Source organism: Lygodium microphyllum, chromosome 6 (genome assembly GCF_053477565.2).
Source record: "Lygodium microphyllum isolate KBCC chromosome 6, Lygodium_microphyllum_v1.1.10, whole genome shotgun sequence".
NCBI classification, from domain to species: domain Eukaryota; kingdom Viridiplantae; phylum Streptophyta; class Polypodiopsida; order Schizaeales; family Lygodiaceae; genus Lygodium; species Lygodium microphyllum.
Genome location: NC_141140.1, coordinates 122,501,452 through 122,524,442, shown reverse-complemented (window position 1 = coordinate 122,524,442; position 22,991 = coordinate 122,501,452). Strand labels below are relative to the sequence as shown.

Here is a 22,991-nt window from a genome sequence, read left to right as displayed (position 1 = left end):
CTATTGTGTTTTGGTAACCAGCCTGCTGCCCTTCATTATTCACCACTCTCTCATCTTCGATTGTTGGTTACAGTACTCAAGATCTATCTATGGTGGATGTCACTCTCCAACACTCCATTGCTCTATCCTTGGACATTCTATACACTCTTACATTCATTCACTTCAAAGTTTCTTCTCTCTATGTTTGTCTCTATGCTTGGGCTTTGAGTTTTGTGTTTTGCGTAAAGGGTTTGAATTTTGCTTGTCTTTGTTGGAGTCTTTGTGTTTCACTCTTGGTCATACATGTTGTGTTTGCTCAATGCAAAACCTAGTATATCTGCACATGGTATCAGAGTTGGTGCTTTTCTAAAGAGTATCCTGCGGCCATTGTGGAGGCTAGTTTTTGTGTGAGACTCACACGCGACTCGATTGTGACTCATAATGTCTCACGCACCTTCTTCTAGGGATCCTATGATGCCCTATCAAGGTCCTCCATCGTTGGAGGCTTTGAGAAGTTATTATGGTCTCAAGAAGGAGGTAAACACACCTTCACCTTTACCATCTTCTTCTTCTCATTTTGGTCATCTTACAAATGAAGAGTTTGAGGAGTACTTGCGCATCACGTACAGTTCGGTTTACACTCCTCCAACAAATGTTGCTGCTTCATTTGGACCGGTTGGTGAGACTAGCCACCTCTATGATCTTTGAGGCACCACGACATTCGGTGCATCTAGTGATCCATCTCCTTCATCACACCTAGGACTTATGTCAAGTTCATATAACCCTTTTGAGTCATATGAGCCAAAACCCTCTTCTGTTTCTCCTTTTGTTGTGCAAGATCGAATGATTTTCAGTACGTTAACTTTAATAGAGGAGGCTCTCGAAACAAACACCCCTCATCAAGTATATCTCTGCCATCTGTTTCATTTGAGCAAGTAAACCATACTTTTCAACTCCCTCCCATCCCACCACTATCTTCTCCATATTCTGATCTACTCACATCTTCATTCCAAAATCTTGGATTACATTCCACTTCTGCTCAAAGTACACTAGGGGTTGGATCTTCCGTCTCCGCTCCTAACACTTTCTCTTTTCCTATCCCAAAATCTACCTACCCTCCATTCACTCCATCTCTTGGTTCATCATTTGGGGGAATTCCACTCTTTAACATTGTACCTTCCGCTTTACCACATCCTTACACTCTGGGACGACTGTGGTGGGCATCCCCCTCACTGCCCCCACACAACCCCCCCCCCCCCCCACACGACCTTTCAGACGTAGGGATATCTATCCTCTACTTATAGACATCCCTTGGGTTACTCCTATGTTAGGATTTCCTTCATTTGCTCCACATATCCCTATCCCTTCACTTTGGGCTCCTCACACAGTTACCATGCCCATACCCAATCCGCCTATCCCCCACCTATTCACCCTACTTCCTATTACACACCTTCTCCATCTCCTATCGCTACTACTCCTATTGCAATGGCCAAGAATGCCTTCACAAATAAGACATATTTTAACGGGTCGTAACTTCATGTAGCAAGTGCTTAAATCTCAAGGACTTTGGGACCTCATTGTCGATACTAACCCTCAATTAGCTCACCCCGATGACATCCATCAATGGAGAGCCTGCAATGCCACAACCAATGTTGAGTTAATGCTTCCTGAGTTCCAAGCACAATTACAACATTTTTTCCTCGCATCTGAGCGTTGGAGTTATCTCATTGACTATTATATGGTTCAAAATTGCACTCGACGTATCAATCTCAATTTTGTGCTTCAGGAGTTTTCCATTAAGGAAGGGAATGATCTTGAAAGTCAAGTTGGCTGAATATCGGCAATTATTCATCGAGTTTGCCATTACTAGCTTCCCAAAGTTAAACAATGATCAAGTCATGTTCTTCTTGAATAAGTTGCCCAACAAATACTTACATTTTATCCAACACATTATCTCACTCCCTAGATTACCAACCTTCTACGAGTTTGAGTGCCAGTTCTTGCCTTATACGAGGTGCATGATCAAGTCCACAAGTTCTCCACACGCATCCATTCAAAGGGAGGGAAGCTTGGTTGCCTCTTCTTTGGGAGGGAAAACCACCAATGGCAAGAACTCCCCAAATGCAAAGGCAAGCCAAAACAAGGGTGACACAACTTCCTCTAACGGAACCAAAGAAACACGACCCCTTTGACAACAAATTCCTAAGAAAAATAGGTTTTACACATTGCCAGAGGTTGGGCCATGTGGACAAGGAGTGTTGTATCAAGGCCCAAGGTCTTCCTCCTAGAAAACCACCACAAACTGTTGCGACTGCCTCCACTCCGTTTGTCCAATCCAGTGGGGCTACATCTCCCACTATTACACCATCTGCTCCATCTACCCTAGCGGCTACTGGATATGTGGCACATGGACAGTCTAAGCAACCTATCTCTACTCCTAAAGGATTAGCTAATTGGTTTGCTAGTAGCTCACCTATTGCACTTTATGCATCCATTCCTAAGGCATCCATTGCATCTTCTAGGACCCCTTCCCCACCTCACCGTATGCGATGATGGCCACACACTCAGCCTTTCCCTTTTTAGACTTCCGTTGCATACTTGCATACTCATTGCATTGCACTTAGCTTTGCTTTCTTTTATTTTCACTTTTGTTTTTTGGAGCATCTCACTACTTATCTCTATGCTTGCAAATTTTTCTCTATTTTGCAAAGTTTTGTATTTCAATGTAGGGCTAACATTCAGGCTTGCACTAATCCTTCCTCAATTGAAGACAGGAGATGCAAGCTGTTTCTTTCATGGTTCAATCTACTTGGAGTTTTGCTCTTCTACCAGCATGGAGGCTTCCCCTCCCACGGCAGATCATGCAACATCTCTCTTGATACTATCATGTGTCAGAGTGAAGCAATGCAGAAGCGAATGACCAAGGGAAGAGTGAACAAAGAGAGAAGAGAAAGAGAGAGAGAGATAGTGGAACGCAGAAAATCTGCAGTGAAGAATGCTGTATAAGAATGCAGAAATATACACAAGTGTAGAGAGAATGTCTACATATGTCTCCATAAGGGCAGACTCCACGGTTTGCAACCTAAAAACTGGGAGCACAACTGAAGAAGACTGCAAAAACCGGGGCCAATAAACAAGCCAGCAAAAAAAAATGCGAGAAATACCAGGTCAGTTGCATTAAATGCAGCCAACTGGACAGCAAATCTGTTTGACCAGCTGTCCGACTGCAATCTGCCATTTGCCTCACACGTCAGCTGCCACATGGCATTCCTACTGCACCTATCACCTGTTGTACCTATTCTACTTGCTGCTCCTGCTACTTCTGCCTATCTAGGGAATGTCCGGCTCTAACACCCCCTCTTAGATCTTGGACACAGCAAAAGGCTAAGGGATCTGGAGTGCTGTCGAAGTAAAGCTTGAGGAAGCACCTTCGTAAAACAAGTCTACAAGATTGTCATGTGTCTTGCAATAGACCAAGAAAATGATCTTGTCTAGAACCTTCTCCCGAATGAAATGGTATTGGATCTTAATATGCTTCATCTGAGCATGAAACAAAGATTCCTAGCCAAGGCAATGCAACCCTCATTGTCGTGCTGTAGAACAGTAGGACCTCTCTGCGGGCAACCAAGCTCCTCCAAGAGCCTACGAAGCCACACTGTCTCACAGGTAGCAGAAGACACTGCCCAATACTCCGCCTCAGTCGAAGTTAAGGCAACCGTGGGTTGCTTCTTGCTGCTCCATGAAACAACACCAGTACCCAAGGTAAAACAATAACTAGTCGTGGACCTCCGATGATCGACATCACCAGCCCAATCTGAAATCACTCCGTCTTGTAAGTACCAAGTTTCTAGCACTGGTACCAACTGGATAATAGAACCCAAGATCAAGAGTTCCCCGTAGGAACCACAAAATCCTCTAAGCAGCATGCCAATGCACCATCTTGGGTTCACTCATAAACCTGGCTAGCACACCTATAGCAGAACATAAGTCAACACGAGTATTAAGAAGCCAGATCAAGGAGCTAACTAGCTACATATGATGGGTAGAATCCGCCAAAGGAGAATCGGAATGAGTTATAGCCTTCCAATTCGGGTCCATAGGCGTCGTAAGAGACTTGCATCCCTCCATCTTACAGGTAGTCAAGAGCTCCTATACACACCACTACTGGGAAATAAAGATCCCCCTCAGAGTCTCATAGATCTCATGACCTAGAAAGAAGTAAAGAAGTCCCATATCCATCATCTCAAACTTCGCATGAAGTGCTCCCTTCATCTACTTGACTATCTAAGTATGTCACCCGTCACAATCAAGTCGTCCACATAAAGAACAAACAACACATAACCTCTACCTGAGGTATGTACATAAAGAACAAACCACACACGACCTCTACCTAAGGTGTGTACATAAAGCTGGGGGTCGGCTTTGGAACGCCAATACCCCAATTTCTCCTGGAGGAACGAGTCAATCTTCTTATTCCAAGCACGGGGAGCCTACTTGAGGCCATAAAGAGCCTTTCTCAACCTATACACCTTACCGTCAGAAGAACTGGAGGCTACTCAACATAGATCTCCTCCTTCAACTCCCCATTCAAGAAGGTAGACTTCACATCCAGCTGATAGACCGGCCATCTTCTATGGCTAGCCAAGGCAAGAACGGCGCAAATAGTAGCCATATGAGCTATAGGGGCAAAAGTATCATAGAAATCAATGCCTAGGTGTTGTGCAAAACCTTTAGCAACAAGACGGGCCTTGTGCTTGTCCAACATGCCATCACTACAATACTTGGACTTGAAGAACCATTTGACTTCAATAATCTTCTTATGAGGAGGCTTCGGCACAAGATACCAAGTGCCATTACTCTCAATCGACTCCAACTCCTGCTCCATCGCTTTCTGCCAATGACCATGCTATAAAGCCTCCTTCACAAAGGTGGGCTCTCGATCCTGCATGACACGAGTCATCAAACAGTAATTATTGTCAACGAGCATGGTGTGGTGTGCGTGGTTTCTCCGAGCACACCGCGGGACATCCTACGACTACCACTTCTCAAGGACCCCCTCAATCCCTACATCACGAAGAATGTCACGAGCCCAACGAGGAGGAGGCCAGATCTCGCCTCATCACTCTCCATCTGTTGAAGATTCTAGAAGGTCCACCAATGGCTGGGATGGAATTGGTGAATCTGGTGGCTGAGAACTAAGCTCCTCATCTAAAGAAGAGTCCACGAGAACCACAGGCTCTAGAGAAACAATCGCCAACAACCAACTATCATCGAGATCTCCAAAAATAGGTGTTCCTCACCCCCCTCTGAGGCTGGAACTTCCATGAACCTAACATCATGGCTCGTGTAGATATCCCACTTAACAAGATCATACAATTGGTAGCCTTGAGACTGCGAGCTATAGCACACAAATATCTGTCTTTTGGAAGCCGTTTTAAATTTGTCACGCTATGTCTTTGGGATGTGAACATAGGCATCACACCCAAAAAACCTTGAAATAAGAAACATTTGGCTTAGACCCAAAGTATGCCTCATACGAGTCATACCAACAATAGCAAAAGTAGGGCAACAAGTAAGGATGTGAACTGCAGTAGCCACAGCCTCAACCCATAGACACTGAGGCGTCCTGACAATGCTCCATCATGGTACAGGCCATCTCGATCACACTACGATTCTTCCGCTCCAATATGCCATTCTCTTGAGGGGTGTTTGTATTGGCAAACTCTTGGTGAATACCACGATCTGCACAAAAATGAGCAAGCTCATTAGAAACAAATTCTCCGCCCTTACCCAATCTTAAGGTCTTTAGTTTAAAACCCAGCAATCGATTCTCCTCAAAGAGCAAATAATCCTTAAAGTTTGAGAAAGCCTCCAACTTCGGCTTCAGAACATAAGCCCATGTCATCCTGCTATAATCATCCATAATTAGCATGAAATACAAGCTCCCTATAAGGGATTCCATCCTCATCAGTCCACAAAGATTGGTAGAAACAAGCTCCATTGGTGCTGAAGACTACCTCGAAGCCTTGCTGGGAATAGCATCACGAGTCTGTTTCCCACGAATACACGATAGACAAGGCTGTTGGCTCACCACAATGTCCAGCAAACCTCGAACAAGATGTCCCTTTGATATCTGCTGAAGGTAATCATAATTGAGGTGGCCAAACCAAGTATGCCAAAGCTTGGACTGAGTTTGTGCAGTAAGAAGAAGAGAAGTCAAGGCAGAGGAAGACCGCAACTTGTAGACTCCATTCTCCTCATAACCTGAAGAAAGAATGTGTCGCGTTTCACAATCAAGAATTTGAAAAGAATCCACATTAAATTCAACCAAAAGACTGAGGGCACAAATCTTATGCACCGAAAGTAGATGGTACCTCAAGGCTGGCACATAAAGCACCTCAAATGTATGAGCACGACCTCACCCATCTGGAATAAGATGCATGTCTCCCCATCCTTGTATAGAAATAGACGAACTGACACCAATGAGAATCTGGCCATGCGAAGGCCATAAATAAGCAACAACACCTGAAGACGCAGTCATGTCCCATGAGGCACCACTGTCAACAATCCACTCCCGATGTATGGGGCCGTCAATGCAACATCAAAAGCCATCAAGGTCAAATCCTAAACCACCTCCGAGTGGAGAAAAGCAACTAATAGGGAGCAACCACCGTTCGGGAATCCTTTGAAGATTTCTCCTTCTTCCCCTTGTCCTTCTTCTCCTTGTCAAGGCAATCCTTTTTCCAGTGACCTATTTTGCCAGAGATGTGACAAATCAACTTCTTTTCTTTGTCCTCCTTGGATTTATTCTCCTTCTTCTTCTTTCAATCCTTCCCCTTCTTCTAAGAGAACTGACCAACCAAAGCCTCGAATTTAGAAGCATTAGACCCTTTCAATTGCTCCTCTTGGTCCAAGACCATAGGAACCAACTCTTCCCACCAAAGAGTCTCAAACCGCCTTGAAGCAATCAACATGGAATAAAACCACTAAAACGAAGTGGTAACTGTGAAAGAAGAGTTATCGTCATGTCTTCAAAAAAGATCACCTTCCCTACATTTTGTACCTATGTCTGAAGCTGCCTCAACTTGTTAATATGCTCATATATAGAAGATGACTCGTTTACACTCATGGTCCTCATCTACACTTCCAAAGAAATACACTCAACAAGAGACATATGATTGTACATTTGATCAAGCTCCAGCCATATCTCCTAGGCCACCATCAAATGCTCAATATGAGAGAGAACAATTGTAGTGCATGAGAGAAATAAAAACGAGCGAATGCGAGCATTGAGTTTATCCCAATGTGCCTGAGGCCTGAGCCTTTACCAACTCCACCTTATCACTAGAAGAGAGTTTGGACTCATCTCATGAAAAAGGACAATGAATAGCCTCTGTAACAAGCTCCGCCAAATCATAGGACTCCAAAATGGCAAGCATCATGATCCACCAGATGCGGTAATTCTTACCATCGAGCTTTTGATCTGATGGAAGAGCCATTGAGACGGGCACCTTCTGGTCCATGATCACCTAGAACTCTATCTCGACCTCAAAAGACATCTTCACCTACAATGCCAGCACAAAACATAAAAAAACACTTCATATCAAGAAATAAATTCGAGCTTGAAATGTTTTAAAAATTACTCGTTGAGTTATCACATAAGTGCCTGCACGTAAATTGAAGTGAAAATTTGAAAGATGATTTCTTGAATATTAAAAAATTAAAAAGTTACTTTGTAAGAGAGAATATTCCAATTCATAAGCATACCATCTTGTACAAGGCACTTACAATGGTATCAAAGCTTTGGCTCAATCCTCCACCCTAACACTAGTAGGGCTTACAATTCTAAGTTCACTTGTTTTCTGCCCTTGCATTGATTGCTTGAGCAAAAGTACATTCCTTCACGATGGGGAGTTGCCCATCTTCAACCCTCTAACTTGCCTCCGCCTCTTTTGTCTTGTTATGGCTGTAATTGTTAGCAATCATGATTGCCATGCCTTGTCATCTCTTGCTTATGAGCCTCAATCTAAGTCAAACAAGGACTTTAGGAGCTCTCACCTGTTTGTCACTTCTTTTGACGAAGAAGGCAGCTCATTCCAGAGCAGCCATTTCATTGCCTTTCTGTGCATTTTCTCCTCCAATCCAGTTCCAAGTTCCTATGTGCATCTCCCGGGCAATTTCTACATTTACCAATCTACCATCACTTGCCAGATTTATCCATCCCTATTGGGATTTTTCCTACCATGTCATCATTTGCGATTGCATTTAATGATGTCTGACTCCAAAGAGATAGTAGGGTTTGTAGGGAGAAACACAAAGTGCATATGGCAAACACTGAGAAAAAAGAAAAACTCAAAAATAATAGAACAAAACAATAAAGAACTAAATCATGCTATGTGAAGAAAATCTGATACAACGGAGCCAAAGCTCAAAAGATGACTTCACTCACCTGTTTGAATTAGGTGGCAAAACCTCTGGGAAATCTACACAGTGAAGGGAGCGCAACATAGTCCTCCAGGTAGTGGGCTACCGAAGTAACCATTCGAAGGTGAAGGACAACTATCGAGGGAGTGAAACGCAGTCCTTTGATACCATGATGGATAAAGAAGAGAATCACTAGCTCTAGAGGGAGCGAAATGCAATCCTCACATGTCACGAAGTGGGCTAGGCTGCAAAACACAGCAATAGAACACCGCAATAGAATACAACAATAGAACCCAGCAATAGGACACTACAATAGAAAGCCATAGTAGAACGTAGTAGCAACAAAATGCAATACTAGAATGCCACAGTAGAACGTTGAGTGGAAATGGTGGATGGTAACCACGAATTGCAATGTCCTCCAACAAGGGTATGAGCAGCAATGGCTAGGAGAGAGAAGGGTGTCGGAATGATGAAAGAAAAGTGGTGGAGAATGATTGAAGGGGGTATAAAATGAATGGAGAGGCAACCTATTCATAGGCCTCAGCTATCTAGGGTGGCACGCCACTGTGTGGACGCCATTGAAAAAATGGCTAGAATGAGGACACCAGTCCTTTTTGGGGTTGCCAATGCGAAACCCTAACTGAAGTGTGAAGACTGAAGAAGTGGTTTCTCAACATTCCCTCTCACCCCCAAAAAGGGATGAAGAAAGAGGAGCGAAGAGAGATACGAAGAAGATGTGCAGAATACCAAAGTTCCAAGATTTCCACCTAAAAGATAACTTGTAGTAAGGAACAGTAGACGGGATGAACAATAGAACCTAACTCCACCTCGAGAGAGAAACCATTAGCTCCGTACCTCCATGATGCTGGAAGGAATTCAAAGGCCTCATTACCAAATCGTGGCTGAATCTCGAAGGCTCCAATCAAGGTGATACCTGAAGATCCTGGGTATCAATAGGAGAAATGATTGCTCGAAGACAGCCATCCCCAAAGAGTAAATGGTGGGTGAAGAACTTCATGATGAGTAGGTGTCCCCCTCTAAGGGTGAAGATGAAGGGCTCCCCTTTGAAAGCGAAGTAGTAGAAGCCCTCAAAGAAAATACATCCCCCTTTGCGAGAGAGAGTAAATCTAAAAACTCATAGATCACAAACTCAGAATCATCTGATGACAAAGGAAGCACTGCCGGTTGTGGCAAAGAAAGTATCTACAGTATCAAAGATGTCGAAGAACTCTGAGAGATGGCCTCTCAAACCTGAGTAGTCGAGGGTGGGGAAAGGAGAGGCTCATGCTAAGCCAAGGATGGGCAACAATCACTCTCTCTCAATGGAGCGGACTACAGAGCCAAAGTAATTAAAGGTGTCAAACAACCACTGTCTCTTGAAGGAGCAGACTACCGAGGGCTGTTAGCCAACAATCAATGTCTCTCGGTGGAGTGGACTCCAAAACCATGGGTTATCAAGGTGGCATTTCTAAAACCCGAGAAGAAGTAGAAACAACCTCCGTAGCATATTGTGGCGATCACGAGGAGGCGGTGGCACCTAATGAGCCTCCTTGTGCTCAATAGGACTTAATGCATATCAGATGCGTGGCGTGTCTTATTGCCTTGAGCATAAAAATCTAAAAGCCGGTGCAGAATAAACTATGTGACCCAAAAGGAAGAGGTAGCACAACAAGTGCCTAGGGGTAGACACACGTACTTCAGCATTGTAGAGAGCAAAGATCCATGTTGGCAAGCATTGGTGGGAGGTCCGGTGATGCCGAAAGAGGAGTAGTCAATGGCCTGTCCATCTATCTATGATGAAGTCATAGCACTAGAGTGTCAACCTAAAAAAGGGAGGGTGGGAGGGAGAAGAAGAGAAGGGTATCTCCCCATGATGTAGCGGAAATAGGGGGAAAATCAGTAGATGATGCCGAACCCACAACCAGTCTTTGCCTTCTCTGATGCAAAGGATCTTCACAGCTCTCTAAACACCTCTGCCTTTGATACCACATCTAGAAAACATGTATGCTCCAAAAATTCCATGTTAGAATAACAAGTATGCTATGATACCATGTCAAAATATACAACGAACCAAAGAGACAACAAGGAGAAACATAGTGTGTACGGCAAACACCGACTTTCTTGGTAGGTGCACACTCCAATTCTGTCTGTTGCTCCATCTCTAGTGCTGCCATCATCATCAGCCTAATTTGGTGCCCTCACTGACGTCGTGGGCTGCGTGCAGGGACTGATTAGTCCTCCTTCTGTATTCAGCATTTAGTCCTTGTTCAATGCAGATTTCTTTCTTCTTTTCTTGCAGTCTTTCTCTATTCCTTTGTCTTTGTGTTTGTGTTTCCTTTCCACTGCACACTCTCACAGTAATCCACTATTGAATCATTTTCATATTCAGCTTCAAGTGTTTGTTCTTTCCATTTTCTTGAAATGTTTTGCCACATGGATAAGTGAATATTCTAATTGTTAAGCATACTACATCATACAAGCTACAATGCCACATCATGATGATGAAACAAGGCATATTTACAGTCACATAGATTGTTTCATTTCATACTACATTATACAAGCTACAATGTCACATCATGATGATGAAACAAGGCATATTTACGGTCACATAGATTGTCTCAAAATGCTCTTCCCAAAAATGTTATCCCTTTTGGCATAAATTACAATCCTATAGACCCTCCATCCATTTACCCACCACCATTACACATTCTAGTCCCTAATACATCAGGGTTTTAGGGTCTAAAGGTGATTTGGTGAGGAAGGCTGAGATATCAAGAGTTAGTCCATGTGCACTCTTTCAAAGCCTAGTGCTCATAATAGCTCACGTAACCCAAACAATAAATTACAGCTCTAATACTGTGTTAGGATACACTAGGGATTGCAAAGAAAACATTTTGTAACACAACTAATGGATGAACTTAGCAATGAAATGAGAATCAATGGAGTGAGTGTCAATGAACAAACTGAGTACATGATTCAAGCTTGAAGCTGCTTTTCTCAGTGACCAATGTTATGCACCACTAGAATGCTACATAGATCTTTTTTCTTTTGCAAAATCAGTCATCCTTCATGATCCAAATCACTCATACGATCCTCTTTTTGAATGTCCATATCGATCAATGCATTTTCTTTTCCCATCCCTTTTGATTGATATTTTATATGATCTTTTGTACATTCACTACCAGATAACATGCTAATTATTATTTATTATCCATAAGATTATAATATCTTTTGATCTCTTGTCTCTTGTAACAACTCGCATCAGACAAGTTTGTGTCTTGTTCCTCACAATCCATATTACATAAGTTCTTTTCTTCTTAATCCCATACATAAGATATGTAAAACACAAATTCAAGACATGAAAGAGGGAATGGATGATGGAAAGTATGTTATCTTACACTATACAGTGTATACACGAGAACCCAGGCATGTGTGTGTTCATGGCATGGAGCGACCTTCAATGCATAATGCACGAGGCTGGATACTGGCTGTGGACAATCAATCCAAAAAAAGCAAGACTAGAGAGACACAGGAAAGCAAGTCAAGCACACACAATGATTAATAAGAATGAATGAGAGTGTGGCATTGAATAGCCCAAAGTACCTCAATAGGTCACAAGGTCAGACAAATTAATAAATCCCAATTTTTAGAATTTAAAAAACTGTCTAAAGCCATTTTTGAAGTCCAAAAACTTGGCCAACTGTGTGCAATGACCTGGGAACCTTTCAGACAAGGTTCTGGCCTCACTCCGCTGCATGATCTAACTGTTGTTACTGATCCAACCACTATCATCATCCATCATCATGAAAATTTTGATGTCTGTACTAGTCACAATGTCGTGCCATTTTCTTGTTCTTATAAACCATGTGACACAAGATTACCTTTCACTTCTGTTATAATTCACATGACATTATGGTACATGAGGTTGTGGACATCTGACGAATACATGTCATACACTTGATTATCATAAATCAAGTGTTCTTCCACCCCATTGTTAAATAAAATGATCGAGGGATTGATGTGAAGAGAGCCTGATACGGATAATTGAAACAGTTTCTGAGCCACAGCTACTAGGACACTAGGAAACGGTTACATTGGTGAGACTGCATACTTCTGAAACGGGCAATTCATATTTCAACCTTCTTTCTTTAATTACCATGTCAGTTGTCAAGTACCCTTTCCTTAGCAAAATGCAACATAGAGGACTGATCTACTGTCATCCTGACTTAACTATCTTTAAGAATTAAGTTATTGTAAACCACTCACTATATAACTCTAAAAGTGCAAGAGAAATTATTGGAAAACAAATTTGAGTTCTTGATAACCCTTCAGAGCTTAAAGTGCAAGAGAAGTTCCTGATAAAAGAAACAAAGCTGATCAACATAATAGAATCTTACCAGAAGATACAGCTTCCTTCCTTGTTAGTTCTTCAAATAGGAGTCTGTCCACCTGTCGTTTATAATCTTCACATGCCGTTCCATAATCAGCATGTGTGTGTACACTCATATCTGCATCTTTCTGGTGCATGCTCGTGTCTGCATCTACATCAGGATGCGCATGAATAATTGGCAAAGCAGCTTTTATGTTGGGACTCTCTAACACACCACATACAACTGTGTCCTCTAATTCATCAAAGGAACCCTCAAATCTTGGTAAACTGTTTCCTTTCTCAAGCTTTACAAGGCTTTGCTCAGCAGTACCCGTTGGCAGCTCAGGAACTGGATTAACAGGATCAGAATTACTACCACAATGGATAGCAGTAAGTTCCTTAACATCTGAATTTTCTGCAGGAATGTCAAGCATCCCACTGACACATGGCAGCTTAATTGCCACTTTAGTCTCTTCATTATATAATGAGAAAGATAAATCAGAATGTGATGAATTCTCTGCGCACAACATAACACTCTCAGAGGGAGTCGCTTGAAGCCTCTCAGGCTGCTTGTAACCAAAATTACTTCCAGAGCAAACATGAGAATCTGCAGTAGACATGCTGCAACTAGAAGTTTTTGAATCATCAATCAAGTGTTTTTGAGACATTAGAGAGCTTGAATCCTTCAAAGGTCGCTGTGCCGAATACCAAGCCAGTTCGATAATGCTTGATGCAGTCCTGCACTGACTCCTCTCACTCTCTTCAGAAGCACTCCAACATGTGGGACTTTTATGAGCAACTGGTTCAGCTAAATGGCTCACACCTTGATCAAGAAAGACGTCCATCATTTCTGATTTCATGTCTCTGGAGCTTTTCAATTCACATGTGAGACTTTTGCCATATACTTCCATGTCACTATGCTCTTGCTTCAAACAGTCTGAGTGTCTAGAGTGAACTACAAAGGCAGTCTGGTTTTTTACAGGGCAGTCAAGCCTCACCTTCCTGCTGCTTTTTGTAGCATCAACATTGTACCTGCAAGGATCAAAACTACTTAAATTAGGCATGGGAACTGAAGTGCATCCTAAATCAACTATAAAATCTTGTCCCTCATTTCATGCCTGTTGGTATGTGAAATTAGATCTCCCTGAGTGGCAGCAGTTTGTCCATCATCTTTAGCAGTAAAATCACCTACAGTTTCAAAAGCCAAGCTAGTGAAATCTTCTCCCTTGACTTGTTTGGCTACATTGCAGCTTCTGTTTTTAACCTTTGAACTCCCATTCAAGTTGATGAGAGTGTTCGGGGAAGGGTCTGTTAGGTTCTGATGTAAACCTGTATATTTACTATTGAAAAATGATGTAGCAGGTGCTGTTGACATTAAAGGCCGGAACATGGTTTGAGAGCTTGGGTGCTGAGCCTTCTGACAAAACAAAAAAAGTACAGTACCTATATTTAGAAATAAATCATGCCAGTGTGCAGTGCAAACTACCAAAATGCTAGCAGAAAGTGGTGTCTACATGCCATATGCACATGGTTACAAGTCATAATTGATTGCAAGACATGCCACCTGAGAATCTGATGACCTTTTGCTTGTGATATTTGATTTAGAGCCACAGGACCTTGTCAGCCTCTTTGAAGGCAAGACCTGCTTTCCCACAAGGACATTTCTTGAAGTGATTTTACCAGATCGAAACCTTGCTTCATCCTCCATATCATCACAAATAGGAGCTGAATCCCTACTTGTTTGAGAGCCCTTCTCATCTTGTATGCAACTTGCTAAAGCGTCAGGTGTGATCATATGACTTTGTGTTTCATGGAAATCAGGGTCATCAAGAAAGGGATTCTTACTTTTAGGTGATATGCTCTGAAAGCTATCCTTTTCAACAGAGTGATTGAAGAGGCTCTGAAGAGTTGAAGGTTGTTCTCTAAAAGAACCTGATAATAGACAGTCATTATGTTTTGCAGATGCGGATGACAATTGGCTTCTTCGATTTATACATCCTGCTTTAGTTGTGGAGGATGGACATGACCTATTTGATGCTTTTCCAGTTTTTGCAGGGCTAGACCTCACCAAAGAAAGGGACGATGATCTTCCTCTGTTTGTGTTAGCTGTGCTAATTGTACTTGCTGTAGCAACACTTGGATGCTCTGCTGCTGAGGCCTCCTGTACATAAGACAGCTGGGGCCAACACAACCTTTGATTAGCATCATCATGAGTCCACAGGCATTGAAGAATCAAAGCAGCATAGGCCACATTTGCTTACTCAGAAGATTCAACTCTATTTATCTATGACAAACATCTTGCCACAGGAGATAACCAAGAACCACAGGCTGTTGAGTATCTGGAGAGTTCAAAAAGCAATCTGCTTCATGCTATTGGAAAGCAAGCTGTTGCTTGCAAACCTGCTTTCCACTGACATGAAATCAACACTTTACCAGAACAAGAGAAGAAGTGGAGAAGAAGTGGACACCGATATGATTTGAATATCATGGCATCAACTTGTGCACAGGCAGGTGCATTAGCACCAACACAGACATAGCAGGTTCTGAAAGAGCGTAACATAAGGAGAATACTATCTGCAGGCAAGAGCATTATGGCACAGAAGCACCATGGTAAATTCACATCAGAGAAGTGCTGTTGAAAATTTGGCATAAACAACAAAAACACTTCTTTTGAAGGAGCTTTGCTCTTGACTCCAATATACCTTAAACCTGGTACTTCAAATTATTCGTGATTAAGATCACTGTAAACTAGCACAAAGCTCTTCTAAAGATGAGTAAATATCAAGGGAACACAAAGACCCTGTGGATTCACGATATAGAAACTACTGTCACAAATACATCAGGTTGCAGCAATGAGATGCAAAAGGTTTGGTCACTTTTCAAGGTTGTCTCTGATGAAGTATAGAAAACCATTGCAATGAACCAATTTGCAAAGCTACTTGAAGGTATCTTATGCATTCATACTTCATGAGGTTTCAGCATCTTACTCTGGAAGATATGGATCCTGACGTCGATCGTGCAAGGACCCTTCGTTGGGACAGATTCACAATTGGCACATCTTGATCTAGGTAGGGGAAGAGAGGAGTGCCGGGGGGAGTTAAGAGCCTGAAAGTACAACAAAGCAATCTGTGGGTATTTAGCCATGTAGGTTTAAGATTTGGACCAAGAACATGCAATTGGGATGTTACACCACATATAGAAACGGAGAAGCAGGTATCATTTTATCCTTGATCTGGCCAAGGACTTCACAGGTCCTTAGTTAAACACCAAGTACATTTCTGCAAACATGGCAAACCTTATGAATGCAGGAAATCGCAGAACATCAAAAACTTCCATTTAGCCTCCAATTTCTACATGCAAAGTGCAAGAACTTCCATCTACCATCCAATTTCTACGTGCAAATTCTGAATATCAATGAGGCTAGACAAGATCATTATTTTCTCTCCCTTGAAGCGTAATGTTGTTGAAAAAATCACACCAAAGCGAAACTAGTAAGTCTCAAAGGAGGTGGCCTACATGGTTTAAAGAATTGAGGCGACAACCGGGGAGCTGCATGTTCAAGTCTGTTACTACCACGGCTAGAGACATTCTACCTTGTAAGAGGTTTACTCAAAGCTATTGCGAGTTTACAGTTGGCATCATACCAAGAGCATAATTTGTGTGCAATACCAGACAGTCATCTAGTTAACTGTTCACAAGTTTCTTTGCACAGGCACCAGTTTACAACTACAAGCAAAGAAAACCCGGTTAAGTATGATAACGCACCAGTCATAATCACTCTTATCCGTGTCTGAAGCGAGTAATTCGCTGCCTTTGCGAGGAGGGGTCATCGCTAAATGAAGCCAGAAAACCTAGATTAGTCCTTGATTTCTATGAAGGAGGACCAAAACTATGAGTATAGTTGTGGTTGGCTTTTGAAAGAATTTCATGGGCTTACTTGGTGATGAACCTTCAATGCCATTGTTGAGAGGACAGAGAAATTTACGCCTCTCCCGAGCTTGCATTTCCTGGAACAAAGCAAGGTCATCGCCTTTGTCCCTGTGCCAACTTCCCATACCGCTCCGCTGTTGGATCACCTCCTCCCCAGCCTCGGTAAATTCACTTCATGATCATGGCTATCCACAGAGCAATGCTGCCTGCTGGAGTGATGGAGGAAAGGAAGACAAGCAATTGGAATGACTGGCCTGGCATAACAGAAAATTTGCATAGTGAGAGCTCTTCTACACGAGCTTTTGCTGGGTGGTGAAATCAGTGATGTGCAAGAGGGAGAGAAGCAATGGCTGCATGGAAGCTGAAGAGTCAGACAGGAGAGAGGAACTCACAGAGAGAGAGAGAGAGAGAGAGAAAGAAAGAGAGAGGAAAGGTTTCGTCTTCAGTTCCTTGAGAGAGGATCAGGTTATGGGGCAATAACAGGGCAGATACACGCAAATTCACAGACAATGCGTCTGTCTAGCTCTGCATTGGTGTATTCATTGGTTGTTCATTACTAACACAAGAAAAGAACAAGTGTTTTTCTACCTGTCTCGCACAAATTGGCTCTCTTTCTCCCACTCTTACAGCCCTCCCTTCCTACCTGCTCACCTGGAGACAAAAACGACACATGATGGGGAGAGAGAGAGAGAGAGAGAGAGAGAAGAATGTGGCTTTTCAAGGCACTACATAAGTCCAAGGAGTCCCGAGGCTTGTATGAGAGAGAGAGAGAGAGAGAAGGGGAGGGGGGATTCTGGGTAGTAGGAAGTTGGAACTTGGAAGCAGGGACTCAGGACTGTGATGTGTGGACTTTTGGAATTTGCAGCACTACAGTAATACATCTGTCCATTAAAAGTTCCCATCTATCAGTTGATTAGATAATTCAAAAATCCTCATTGTAAAATCCTTTGCTTGCCGGGAACAATGGGATCTTTTGTCTGACAGTTGTCGATCACAAAGCTTCACCTTACCCATTCTCGTTAAAGAATTGCAAGCAAAGAGAATGTTTGCTTCGAAACGTAAAGCATGGCATTGTCTAGTTTACTCGAATCGGTGGTGGCATACGTGACCATACACATGCTTTAGCTGAGCTTAGCCCCTCTCTCTCTCTCTCTCTCTCTCTCCCTCTCTCTCTCTCTCACCCCTACCCACTCAAAATGGATGCTCATATATGTATCTGAACAACAAGCTTAAATTTATCATTTATACAACCAAGCTTAACATCATGCAACACTAGGCACAATGCACCTACACGGAAATGATGTTGGCCTCGTGATGACATGGATTTGGAAAGTGAGAGAAATCTTGCAAGAGTGCCCCCCAATTAATCAACAATGACTAACGTTTTGAATTCAAAGTGGCAAGCATTACAACCTTAGAGAGCAATTTGACAGGATCAATTTTAACCAACATTTAGCACTTCATCTTAGACCTTACCCACATTTTTATATTTCTTATTTGTAATGAGTACATTGCTAGAAAGCTTTAATTAGTTAACCTTGCCCATATATTTGCATATATGCCAAAAGGCTTGATTTCTTTAAACTTTGCATCCATATCTTATATGTATATGTCTACATATTTTGCAAAGTTTATGATGGTGGCAATGATGTCAATGATGATGATGACAACCACACATGAAATTGACAAAAATCGACACTTTATGGTAAACTCCTATACATGTGCATGTTAGTGAGATAATGTGAAACTAATGATAGCTAGATGGCTATATATAGAGAGAGAGAGGCCTCGACTTCTTTATGATAAGTTTGTAGTTTCATATAGTTAGTCACACTTATTGCAAGAAACGAGTATCAACCTACTCCTTTCACTAAGAATATTGATCACAAAGAATGTACAAGAGTAAATACAATCAATATTTGTTTTATGTCAAGTTTGTAGTTTCATATAGTTAGTGACACTTATTGCAAGAAACTAGCATCAACCTACTCCTTTCACAAAGAATATTGATCGCAAAAAATGTACAAGAGTTAATACAATCAATATTTGTTTCCTTTGATCTCTCTTCTTTTTATTTATTTATTTATTTGGATGTGTAGACACACCCCACCACGATCATGCTTCCATGGTCTCAATGAAACCTAACATTGATGCGATTTGGTCCGTTAGTGTTAGCCATCATAAAACATCCAATAAGAGTCTTTTTTTTTTTTTTGCTCCATGGTATGGCAATATGGAGGTGCCTTGTGTGAACCCAAATAGTAAATTGTTGGATGGAAATGCAACCCAAAAGGAGATCCTTTCTCCACCCATATCATTGACTCTAGAATGTATGTTTGTTTATTACAACATGAATGCTTCCCTCTTCACCAACAATGACCATCCCAAAGTCCATTCCATGGACAATATATTAGTGGATAGTGGGTCATTCATTATGGAGTTTGGGCTCTTATTACAACCCAAACAAGAACATTACCATTTGGTATGCAAAACCATTGTTTCCACTCAAAGAATCGTGTCTAAGAGTTCTAAATGGCAAGAGGCTCTTCTTTTCATGTAATAGTATAATGAATTAATCCTTTGCCTAATGCCCATGGATGGATATGGCTACATGTGATGAGCATTATGGAAGTTCATTCTTTTGCTCACTATAGTTGTTGATAAATGCTTCAACACCATTTCCTCTCGACATGCAAATGAAATGCTAACATGGCTGATCTTGCAAGGCAAATGAAACATGCTTTGTAGAAAAAATGTTGATGAGCATGATAAATTATTGTCAAGTTTCTGAGCAGTTAGGCTCTAGTTGTATGTTTTATTTGGTTATGGGTCTAGAATTAACTTAGTTGAACAACATATTTGGTTGGGAGAAAAAGAAAAGGAGGATTCTGTGGCTCAATGCTATTATTGCTACCCTTCTTCACCTTCTTCTTACTCTACATAACAAAGAGACATGAAGGTGATTTCTATGGTAGGCCTCCTAAACAGTGTTGGTTATGGAACCATGGTGGAGACTATTTTGATGCGCACACACACACAACCATCATATCCATAGTGAGGATGTCCTTTTGAATAATGTATAGGTTGAATCTCTTATCACTAGAAACACCATACTCCTAGACAATAGTGCTCAAAGCTTTACATGTTTTATTGCCATGGACACACATTGACTATGAACAAGTAATACATGGTTCTTGATAAAATCAACATGAAAATGATGAGCAAGCAAGGGGCAAGAGATTTCTTTTTCATCATACAAGTTAGGGGTTAGATAAAACTTGCAACTAAATCTAAGGAATAGTTTTCCAAGGAGCACATTTATGCTAAAGAGCTACCCTCAATCGTATACATGTCCCTACTCAAAAATCCAAGCTTAATACATTGCAATGCGCAATTTTCCCATATTATGTAATCTGAGAAAGTTGTGTACAAAGACTTTATGTCTTAAAGGCCACAGTTTCATTACAAAGTTCAAAGGCCTTACAATGAGACAACACATTATTGTGAAATGGCAACATATATAGATTAACTTAAAGACATTTTCTTTTTCCATAGCTTGCTTCTCCAAAATTTTCAAGCTTTGTACTACTTTGCAAAAAGCATAACCTGCTTTTGACTTCTAAGTCACTATGCTTAAGGACATTGACCGTCTTTATGATAGCTCCTCTACAATCACAAAAATGGTATGTTGACTTTGAAGTTCAAAGCATGACATAAGCTTGAAAATATAGTCAACGACATATAGATCTACTTCAATGACAAAAAATACTCATCAAGTGCAAGGGATGTTCTTCAAATATAGATAGCTCACTTTGCATGGCACTACAAGAGTGCTATAAGGTGGCATGTGCCTCTTAGCTGAGTCCATTAAAGAAACTTACCAAGCACACCTTCCTTACATCTCTCTTTCTCTACCCCTTTTCTCTTTTGATTTAAAACCATGAAATTTTCCCTATTCACTTGAAGCATACCTAGAGAGGAAGAGATGGGCTCCATCAACACTTGGAAGCATAGGTGCTAAGTGCTTCATGTGGAGAGAGAGAGAGAACGAGAGAGAGAGAGAGGTGTGCGTGTGTGTGTGCATGCATGCATGCGTGCGTGCGTGTGTGTGTGAGTGATGAGCCTTTACAACATTTTCCTTCATTATAACTAAAAATGCATCATTCTCATGTGATAAGCATGCACTTTACCAATTTAATTGTCCATTTAGAAAACTTGTTCATGTTGACCACAAAGGGATTCAAGTTGCCATGAGCATATAGGACCTTTTAGATTATAAAGAAGCACATAGGAGCGATCAAACTATACTTACCTTGTATTTGAGCAATCTTAACAAAGAACATATTGGAATGTGAAATCTATTGCACATATGAAAAGACAACTATCATAAGATATACCTATGTAGCCTCTTGACAAATGTGGATGTATCCTCTAATAAGGTTGGTTAAAACTTAACAAGATAAAGAGGCACACGTGAATCATGTGATGGCATGAGAAGCTAGAAAGTGGCCCACCTCTTATAGATGACAACGTTGTTGCCATAAAGGGGGTCTCCACCCTTTTCTAAAAAGTCACTTTCCTCTCCTTGCACCCATTGAAGGACTCATTCTAATAAGCGTCATGCAGCTCCACTTCTCAAAGTGCACAAGTGTATAGCTTCCTTGAATTTTATAAATGATCGTTCTAGGCCAGGCCAAGGGCATGTATTGCTTTTGCTCTCAAATCAAAGTGCTTCCTTAGACTTAGCGTTTTCTTTATGTTAGTATTACGTTCCTATGAAACATATGAATGATTGCGATTTTAGAGCTTCCAACCATTATACTTTAGTTTTCATGACCACATGATTGTAACCCTCACAAAGTGTCTAGAGTGAGGATAAGAGAAAATCCTTTCTAAGTTGAGCATAATTCCATAAAGTTACCTACATGTACGAAAAATAAGGTCATACTATTAGAGAACATATATAAGCATTGACACTTTTGTTGTGAATAATGGCCCTATGAGAGATACCATTATTTGCATGCTCCATCCTATGAAGCTTGCTTGGTTTTCTCCATCAAAGAGCCTTGTAATTTTAAGATGTGACTACTGTCTAGTTATCTTTGATTCTAATTTGATCCACATTTACCATGAATATGGCAAAGTGTTTTCTAAGCTTGATGGATGAGTAAGGTAAAGTTCGATGCAAATTTGTGTTAAATTTGAAAACTGAACGAATACACATGCTGGTAATCAATATATATTACATGTGATTGTGTTATTTTCAATGATAGTATGTTCACGCCACACATAAATACAAGCTTGCACTCACTTACTATTTACAAGCTAGTTATGAAAGAGTACAAATTACAATACCATAACTTTTGTTTATTCACATAGCATTGAATACATTTCATTCAAACATTATTAGTGCATACTACATAGCATTGAATTAGTTTGGTATGCCTTTTTTTACAATTCATATGGTGACCCTAATTTAATGCACCATACTTTTACTAGATTCCAATTGCACAATAGGTTTTTTACATGACTTTAAGACTCTATAATATCATGCTTCTTCCCCTCTTTTGATTCTCACTATTTAAATCTCTTTGGTGGCATCTGTATTGAGAGCTTTTAATTTCAATAAAACTTTCTCCCATTCATTATTTCTATTGTGCTAGTGCCACTTTATATAATTAAGCTTTTCATAAATTGGATTTCCAAAGAGCTACCATCATTTAATTTCATATGTTAAAAAGATATGTTAAAAAGCCAAAAGGTTGGTGGGAGAACTAGGCTCCTTTAGAAATGTAATGGCATGTACTAGCCCAGTACTCTTCAAAATCCAAATGATTCATTCATGTCACAATGATAATTTAAGAGTTTTCACTATCAACACACACTCATTCTTAGAGTCAACAACTAAAACAAGTTTAGCTAAGTATGTTAGCATCTCTGTCTTGATCTCTTCTTTGAATCATGTGCATTTTAGTGATTGTAACAAATTTCATTGCATTCAATTATTAGTGTGATTTGTTAGTTTACTTTAAACATTTGATATAATGTGATGGCTTGGTATGACCAAAGTTGGTCTAAATTGATTTTCTATCCTAAAGTTGGCTTTGTTTAAATTAAGGAAGCTTCTTGGTGGGGACTAATTTTCCTAAAGCAAAAGGTGACCATGTTGGGCACATCAAGGAATGGTTCCCTCCTTTTACATAAATGTTTTATGAAAAGTTGGTGGAACACCTATGAGAAAAAATTCCAAGTATAATGGGTGTAAGTGGAAGAATGGACGATAGAATTG

General features: G+C 41.0%; 1 protein-coding gene across 4 annotated transcripts in view; it reads right to left on the bottom strand.

Annotated features, from left to right (window-relative positions):
* LOC148035059 (uncharacterized) overlaps nt 1-17,779 on the bottom strand; it is a 41,275-nt gene extending 23,496 nt beyond the window's left edge. Inside the window, exons 1-8 of one of the 4 annotated variants that reach the window (XM_087679967.1) lie at nt 17,291-17,778; nt 16,710-16,956; nt 16,538-16,604; nt 15,760-15,877; nt 14,337-14,948; nt 14,102-14,186; nt 13,891-13,960; nt 12,801-13,804 (exon numbers count right to left, since the gene is read on the bottom strand). In XM_087679967.1, the coding sequence (XP_087536093.1) occupies nt 12,801-13,804; nt 13,891-13,960; nt 14,102-14,186; nt 14,337-14,948; nt 15,760-15,877; nt 16,538-16,604; nt 16,710-16,827 (2,074 nt within the window). In that variant the 5' untranslated portion in view covers nt 16,828-16,956; nt 17,291-17,778. Of the gene's footprint in view, nt 1-12,800; nt 13,805-13,890; nt 14,190-14,336; nt 14,949-15,759; nt 15,878-16,537; nt 16,605-16,709; nt 16,957-17,290 lie in introns of all 4 variants that reach the window. The other 3 variants (XM_087679965.1, XM_087679964.1, XM_087679963.1) reach the window with 3 other exon arrangements.
* Nucleotides 17,780-22,991: the final 5,212 nt, after the last annotated feature.